The 8,805-nt window shown below is 39.3% G+C and overlaps 1 protein-coding gene across 2 annotated transcripts; it reads left to right on the forward strand.

Annotated features, from left to right (window-relative positions):
• The first annotated feature begins 3,843 nt into the window (after positions 1-3,843).
• Positions 3,844-8,255, forward strand: isl2b (ISL LIM homeobox 2b). 2 transcript variants are annotated; one of them, XM_037448591.2, is made up of 6 exons: positions 3,844-3,962; positions 4,303-4,492; positions 4,818-5,080; positions 6,069-6,364; positions 7,048-7,215; positions 7,523-8,255. In XM_037448591.2, exons 1-6 carry the CDS (start codon positions 3,905-3,907, stop codon positions 7,637-7,639), a joined length of 1,092 nt encoding a protein of 363 aa, XP_037304488.1. In that variant the 5' UTR covers positions 3,844-3,904; the 3' UTR covers positions 7,640-8,255. The 2 variants fall into 2 exon arrangements, with proteins under 2 accessions (XP_037304488.1, XP_037304489.1); XM_037448592.2 differs by having other exon boundaries at positions 6,069-6,352.
• Positions 8,256-8,805: the final 550 nt, after the last annotated feature.

Below are 8,805 nucleotides of genomic sequence, written 5' to 3' on the forward strand. Positions count from 1 at the left end.
GTTTTAAATGATGCTAATGTGAGGAGGTATTGGTCTGAAAAGACCCCTGATGTCAAGTTTGATGATTGCAGTCCATGGACAACAATATTTATATTTACAATAATATTTAAAAGTTATGTCCCAAATTGACTTCAAGTCCCAATATATTTGTGTATTTTTCCTTTGTGATTTTACCAGTTTGATTAATTTGTCATAAAATTGTTTGTGATTTATAGTGCCATTGTACAATATTATTGTAATTTAGCTGCATTTATAATTTTATGCAAAAAAATACATTTACAAACAAATGGTCTATATTACAATAAGTTAAGATGCTGTAGAATGAATTATATAAATCATAAAATATATAATTGCTCACACACAAACACGATGATCAGTATCTCTTCGTTACTTTTAAATAATTACATTTGTTTATTTAATCACCCATGTTCATTTCCCTATATTACACACATTTACAAAAAGTAATTTTAATTAGGTACGTAAATGAGCTGGAACCAGAGATTATTTGTAAAAAACAAAAAATCTATGACACGCATTGTAAAGCCATACAAGGTTCATAAAAGAATTGAATTTTACCAAATAATGATCTGAAATGAAATACTACGCTGTTCAATAACAGCAAAGTCACTCCAACAAACATTAAGCAATTGGCAAGACTTCAACTGAATGCAGAGCGAGGGGATCGGCATGTAGAATTAACTATTGGTATGACAATAAAGGCAAAGTGCCAAAGAAACATTCAAGAGACAACAAGTCACTCCTAAAAGTTCAATTATGCAGCCGAGGAGAGTCCCCCTGAATTCCGAAGAAGAAGATTTTGCTCTTGCCAAAGTTTAAGTGGATAATTTCAGTTACACATATATATTTCATGAGGTTAATGGGCCTCATCAAAATGTGATTAGAGATTCTTCGGGGAGGCTTTTATGCCAAAGTGACAGCTACGATGGCTGCGGTTTGATCTTGCATTCATTAACAGGTCACAAACAATGAGGCTGCATGGGGCATTTCCTGTCACTGTGTGATGATACGATAAGAAACCCTTGTTGACCTAAACCCTTGACCTGCGACATTATCAAAACCTTGAGTGGACATAATGATTTACACTATATTCAGTTGTGGATCCTTCTGTGTGAGTTATGCATTGTGGGAAATGATGTATACAATACAGCATGCATGAATAAGCCAAAGCATTGGGATAAAAAATTTGCCAAATGGTTTGAATGATTAACTGCACCACAGCCAGTAAATGCTTCTCCAATATGAATCAGGCTGCTTTCATGATACATCGATTTGAGTTATCATAAAATCTTAAAAGTTGCAAAGAAAGTAAAGAAAATTTGCTAAAAAAGGACCAGATTGTGTCTAATGGGTATCAGTTTGATTGCTGGGCCTTTCCTTGGTCCTCTTTACATTTTCCTAGTTTACTTACTGTACTTACTACACCTACGATACTTACTGCATTTACCACAAGAAGAGGCTTACTTGGTCCTGACAAAGAAGTCTTGGGATTTGACCCCATGTCTGAAATAGCAGCCCCATATCCAGCTTAGCAGACACCCTGGGGAGGAGAATATTTAAAGGGAAGCACAAAATGTTTAGGCTTCAAGTACAAAGCTCCCACAGATCTTTAGTGACAGAGGCGGAGACTATAAAAGGTCAGTTAATGGTTATGATGAGCTCTCTAAAGGCAGCGTGAGAAGGTTATGCAAATGCAAAAAAAAAGAGATGCTCAGTAGTCACAAAATCTACAAACAACGTATTTTATATTCAAGACACTTTTCCAATAAGATATAAAAGTGGCTTAAGGAACACAGTTCAAATTAAAGTGACTGATGCAAGCATGTCAGTCCTATTGAATTAACAACATACTGAACTTTGTATTACAAAACAAAGTAAAGCCTACCAATCAAGATCAATTTGAGCTGTATTAGAATACCTGAGATTTAATTGCTTGCATCCTAATTCAATTGAAATACCATTAGACGCTCAAGCGGACAGTTCTATTGGACATTCAGACTACAGGATAAAGTCACTCATTAAAATTCTCTCTTTTTAGAAGGTGCATTAGGACATGCAGAAACAATAGTTAAAGCATTAAAATCCAATATGCACAATACATGAGCGTTTTGCATGCTCAAACCCTTCATGAATTACATAGATTTACTAAATTGCATATTAAGCAGATTCATTTCAGTGGCCAACAACATTCAGAACCTTCTTTTGTAAACTCATGATATAGAGCTAACCTTTTTGAAACTATATTTCTCATCAAGCACAGTTTTTGTAGAAGTTAAACTTCAAAGTAGCTCAAATCCGTTTAATTCCTCTATGTTGTGTCGTTTGATAAAGAATCATGTTGTGCTACTACTATCTTCTGGACCTACTCTGCTCCGAAGAAAATTAAAGCACTTCATAGCATATTATAGTTGACCTCTGAGGGCATGTCGGTCCATCTATCATAACTGAACTCACCACCTTCATGTGAGTGCGTTGAAACTCAGGTAGCAGCTTTTGTTTGTGCGCTCAGGTCAGCTGACTCGCTTTCATTTGGAAATGATGGATTATTTTTAACATCGGCCTTTTCTGCTGGTAGGATCTCTTTCCTGCACAATAACTGCACATAGTGAGCTTGTCCTCAAAAAGGTCAAAAAAGATGAACACACAGTCACAGCAGCTTAATCCAAACAAGTTCACATAGACATAGTCTTGCCATAAATTCTGTTGATTATATTGAAATGTTTTTTTTGTCCTGGTTTTTATTTTAAAAGATTGTTTTGTTGACACAGGCCTGCTGTAAACTTTTATGTGTTTGTTTAGCAGTCATTTAATAAATCATTGGCTTTGGTGTTACTTTTTGTACACTACATTCACCAAACATTTGATACTCAACTGTAAAACAGTTAAAGGAAAAAAAAAACATATAATAAAAAACCGGATAAGAGGACACAGTCATGCTGGTAGTTAAAATCCCCTTCATTTAGCAATACAATTTACACATAAAAGGATACATTTATAACATAATTGCTTCAGGGTAATTGTACTCACCTTGTCTCCTCCTAATTTATTACATTTCGAGATATTTTAATACATATCTTTAGTAAATACAGCAATTTAGTTAAGATCTGTAATTTTTAAGCTCACCTATGAGCCATGGAGTGAATAAAAGTTGTCTGATTTTAGATGTAGTTCTGCTTTTCCTCCAGTAGATGGCCTTGTTCTCGAGTAGATGAGGAACCTAGAGGAACGGAAAAGAGCATTTAAATTAAATTTTGCCCAATTTACTAGACATGATTTTTTTCAGTTTTCTTGAATATGAAGGTGGTAATCTGCACTAGTTTCCCCTCCAAATTAAGGTCAACTAATGCAACTCTTGGGGGCCAAATAAATCCCATGACATGTTGGAAATGATTTAGATGTTGGAGCAATTTATGCAGTACAACTAAAATCTCAACTTTATTGGTGATCCCGCATAAGGGGATCAAGTCAAAAGATATCTCAACAATCAATATATGTAATCATTTATGTTGTGGTCTGAATAACAATAATACGCTGATATTATAATTACTGTTACCACATGTTTAACGTTGCCTAAGAGGTTGATGAGGGTATGGTACCGTACGTTAAACTATGCCTTCTGTCAAACGTACACATCGACCTTTTAGACTGACAGGGACATGCAGCCGGGCCATTGGCGAGTCCACTGTTGACGTCATGACGTCAGAAAAGCAGCGTGTGGGACCCCATTACCCCCCCTCCCCCCTGCCCCCTCCCCCCTCCCTCTCCCGCCCCCTACCGCTCACCCTCCCAGTCCGAAGAGACACACGTTATCTGGGAGGCAGCCGAAGGGCCAGTCATCTCCTCACATCTTTTCTGCATCTACCACAATCCCCTTCATCCGTCCTGTATGGTGGATATTATTTTCAGCTCTTCTTTCTTGGGTGATATGGGGGATCATTCCAAAAGTAAGTAAGCTGAACTGCTCGGTGGACTTTTAAGTCGTAGACTGTGTTTTCGTGCCGGTGGCATTAAGGGCTACATGGTATACTCAGCACTTTAGTTATTTTTTATGCTGCAAAGGTGGTGAGAAGACCTTTACTCTGACTCCGCACTTTAAAGAAAAGAGACGTAAAACAACCCAGTGCTTTGCTTGAAGAGTACTTAAAAAAGTCCTCTTTTGTTACATAACAGTAAGAAATTATCTGCAAACCTTACTAACTTTCTCACTTTTTAACGAGTAATTTCTGCAACTGTCCATATGTTTTTTTGGGGGGCTGTGCTTTCAACGCTGTTGTCTCTTTGCAGAGAAGTCAGGATTCGCAATGTGTGTAGGATGTGGAAGTCAGATTCACGACCAGTACATACTGAGAGTCTCCCCCGACCTGGAATGGCATGCAGCCTGCCTGAAGTGTGCAGAGTGCAGCCAGTACCTGGATGAGACCTGCACTTGTTTTGTCCGGGACGGCAAAACCTATTGCAAAAGAGATTATGTAAGGTAGGAGTTTGGAAATGTTCTCTTCATATAGGCTGGATTCAGTTTAATAGCATCAGATGTAAACGTAAGATATTTAAATACATTGTGAATTAGTGGTTATTTAAAAAAACGACTCTTTATAGAAAAGTATTATTTTCAATATTACAGAAAAGAAAACACTGTGCACAGTATTTTGTTATCCACTCAAATTACAAATAGGTTATGGCAGTATTTCGATACTACTTAACTCCGAGTTGTTATCCGAAAGATTTCGTCGTTGTCACTTCTTTCACATTTCTTCTGTAGATTTTTAATTCCCTGATTCCCCCTCTTCCGAAATTCCCAGGCTGTTTGGAATAAAATGCGCAAAATGCAACCTGGGATTCAGCAGCAGCGATTTGGTGATGAGAGCCCGGGATAACGTGTACCACATCGAGTGTTTTCGGTGCTCGGTGTGCAGCAGGCAGCTGCTGCCGGGGGACGAGTTCTCCCTGCGGGAGGACGAGCTGCTGTGCCGGGCGGACCACAGCCTGCTGCTGGACCGGAGCTCCGCAGGAAGCCCCATCAGCCCCGGACACATCCACTCCAACAGATCGCTGCACTTGGCAGGTCGGATTATTATTATTATTATTATTACATAAATATTATTGGCATTTATTAATGTAACTTTAGACGGAGTAGCATTTCCTAATAAAACAGAACATCTTCAAAATTGACCGTTTATTCCCAATTGAAAGCCCTTTAATTAAAAAAAAGAGTAAAATAAAGGAAACTGGCGTAGTTGACAATTAACACAAAAACTGAGAAACATAAAAACTGAAAAGATATTGATTGCTCAAGTCTAGAAAAATGAAGAAAAAGAAGAATCAATATCCGGCTGGTATTTGCTGTCCTTTAACGCCCAGATCATTTGTTTTGTGGTTGTTTGCTCGCTGTGTCTGTGTGCAAAGTGTCGGATAAGATGTTTCTTTAGGCTAATTTCATAATTGATCTCATTAGCTGTTACCTGCTCCGTTGCCATTATCTGAATAATCTGGTTGGCCTATGAGTCGCGACTGTTCCAGGGTGCTTGTGCGCGCGTGTGTGTGTGTGTGTGTGTGTTTGCAGAGCTGTCATCCTAAGGGTGCCTGCCAACAGAAAGAGAACAAAGCAAATGAGTGAATAATGTTCACAAACTTCCTGCTGTAAAGACCAGGAGTTCTCTCTCACTCTTATTTCGGCAAATCCAACAGTTTTGTGACTGTGGCCTTTAGATGAAGGCGGACAATAGACAGCCATCCAAGTTTTTAATTTACAAATGCAAGCTTTAAATAAATGTTATTACGTATACAAACAAACGCGTACACACATCAATCCCATTCACGTCTAAATGGAAAGATTTCGTTGTCTGCAAAATACATTTAATTTAATTTAATTCAAATTACACTTGTTTTCCGCTCTTTAAAACTATTTGACTGAACATTAAACTATTGCATTCATTCATATCTAATATCTAATATAATATAGGTCATTAATGAGTAGCTACGTCATTCTTTCAAAGTTTGAAAGGCTTCTTCCGTCTCCCCCCCCCCCCCCCCCCCCCCTCCGGGCTCTGCAGATCCGGTCTCGGTGCGGCAGGCCCCGCATCGGAACCACGTCCACAAGCAGTCGGAGAAGACGACTCGGGTCCGGACGGTGCTGAACGAGAAGCAGCTGCACACGCTGCGAACCTGCTACAACGCGAACCCGAGGCCGGACGCGCTGATGAAGGAGCAGCTGGTGGAGATGACCGGCCTCAGCCCCCGGGTGATCCGGGTGTGGTTCCAGAACAAGCGCTGCAAAGACAAGAAGAGGTCCATCTTGATGAAGCAGCTCCAGCAACAGCACCACAGTGACAAGACTGTAAGCATCTTCGTAAGTTCGACAAGTCGATTACTACCATTATTCATTCGTTCATTCGCGTGTTCACGGGTTTGCTTGTTATTTTGGACCATGACCAAGAACTCAGTTCTACAAGACTTGTTTTTCTTTTCGGCCTGCATTTGCACAGTGGTGACAGACAGATACCAGCCAATAACCACAAGCTGATATTATATATAATATGCGGGTTCTAGTCAAATTTATATATAATATCAGCTTTTTTTCTATTTGTAGATGTTTGCAGGTAGAACACATGTATCCACTAATTTCAATCACTTCTAAACTTCAGTTCTTAGTTTACATACATAAAATGATTGCTCCACTTGGCTACAGTGCTATTCTTTATTCAAACTTTAGGCCAATGAATAATGAATCAATTGCTTTGGCTTCAGTTGCTTGACCTGAAAGTTAAAAATATATTACAGCGTGGCTACATCTCTTGCTCTGGCATGGTTCAATCCCAAAGGGAAAGTTTTTGGTGGGAAAAGTTGGATTTTTTTCCTCCAAAGTTAGCATGTATCATAAATGGCACATGAAAAACTCACTTTTCATTTAGAGAAAAGGTTTTTTTTTTAAGAACAAGTATGTGTCATGAGGCCAAAGTTCTTTCGAAATTGACAAACACTTTTTTCAGGACACAGACAAATGATGCTGTGATTTTACCATTATTTTACCAGAACCTGCAGGGCCTCACAGGGACGCCTCTTGTGGCGGGGAGTCCTATTCGTCATGAGAGCTCTGTGCAAGGAAACCCAGTGGAGGTCCAGACCTACCAGCCTCCATGGAAAGCCCTCAGTGAGTTCGCCCTGCAAAGCGACCTGGACCAGCCAGCCTTCCAACAACTGGTGAGTCTATCTATCTATCTATCTATCTATCTATCTATCTATCTATCTATCTATCTATCTATCTATCTATCTATCTATCTATCTATCTATCTATCTATCTATCTATCTATCTATCTATCTATCTATCTATCTATCTATCTGTCTATCTATCTATCCAACCATTCATCCATCCATCTATCTATCCTTCTCTTTCCATGTCATGTCAATGGTGTGTCTCCAGCAAATATAATGTTTTTAATTACGTGATTTTCAAAATAAAAGCCCAAATATTTTGCATATTTTGACACGCGTGCTTCTGTCTTTTTAGGTGTCTTTTTCTGAATCGGGCTCTCTCGGAAACTCCTCGGGCAGCGACGTGACTTCTTTGTCCTCTCAGTTACCGGACACTCCCAACAGTATGGTACCCAGCCCGGTGGAGACGTGAAACTGGGCCCCTCAGACCCGACGGTCTCCCCCCTTCTTGCAAGGACAATTGCAGCATGATCCCGGTCCCCTGCATGTGACCAGCTCATCACATCGCCCCAACTACAAAGGAGAGTTTTTTTTTAAAATATCATTACATGGAAGGGATGGAACCAGGATAGACCCGATCGACTCCCCGTTTTTTTTTTAATGGAGCTTTCATTGACAAAAAATAAGCAGAACAATTCGTGCATGACTTGATACGAAGAGAGATGTACAGAAGACTTCCAGATGGATTTAACAAACCTTCCCTCGAAACCAATTTGGAACCTTTTACGTGTCGAAAGAGATGGACATTCTGCGACTTCCTTGTGATATTGTGTCTTGTTTCGTCAACATGAACCTTTTTTGATACAATTTATTGCGTTGTCGAGTCCCGTTGACTCCGTGTCTTAAGGTCAGAGCATGAAAATCTGCAAATTATTCGTGTTGTAAAATACTTTATCTTAAGGGCAGGTTGTTTGAGCTTCTTGACCAAAAAGTAAATTATTGTTATATTATTTATTGTTAGGTAAGCAATTCGTAAAGGGATCATTAACTGATAAAAAGAAAATTAAAAAAACAAGCTGAATACGTAACATGTCTTGATGATCAATATTTGTAGAGGCGCTGTTTAATACTTGATTGCTTTTGCATTTGCAAGCCAATATTGTAAGTCGGTAATTTAATTTATTTGAAAATACAATGAATTTAGCAAGAACTTTCCATTTTTCATTGGAAGAAGTAAGACCTAATTTCCTTTTGTTGCTCCTATAGGGACACTTTCACTGTCTTAGCGGTTACAGATCGTTACTCCTCATGACATCAAGTCATTTCAGATTCGACCAACGTGCAACCAACACACATCATCTCATTCAGTCGTGGCGGCCGATTTTGAGGATTAAATTTAAGGCAAAAAAAAAGAAAAACGAAGTGAAACACACAATCATTCCAGTTCACTGAATATGCTGCTTGACCGGTCCGCTGAAGCGGTGCGACCAGAACTGAAGCCCGCGGGCCTCGTTGTCTTATCACCCACCTTCATCTGTGCTGTTTTCTCCTTCGGTTATGTAGCAGGACACGGACAGTGTACATTAACTATCTCGGGGGCAAAAACCTGCAGTAAATTGCTCTCAGTCCGGTTTCTCT

The sequence above is a fragment of the Pungitius pungitius genome, chromosome 4, assembly GCF_949316345.1.
Source record: "Pungitius pungitius chromosome 4, fPunPun2.1, whole genome shotgun sequence".
NCBI lineage: Eukaryota > Metazoa > Chordata > Actinopteri > Perciformes > Gasterosteidae > Pungitius > Pungitius pungitius.

Coding starts and splice junctions, on each gene's coding strand:
- isl2b (XM_037448591.2), top strand. CDS start 3,905: ATGGTGGATATTATTTTCAGCTCTTCTTTCTTGGGTGATATGGGGGAT. Junction 5,081..6,068: donor CAGATCGCTGCACTTGGCAG/GTCGGATTATTA, acceptor CGGGCTCTGCAG/ATCCGGTCTCGGTGCGGCAG. Junction 6,365..7,047: donor ACAAGACTGTAAGCATCTTC/GTAAGTTCGACA, acceptor TTATTTTACCAG/AACCTGCAGGGCCTCACAGG.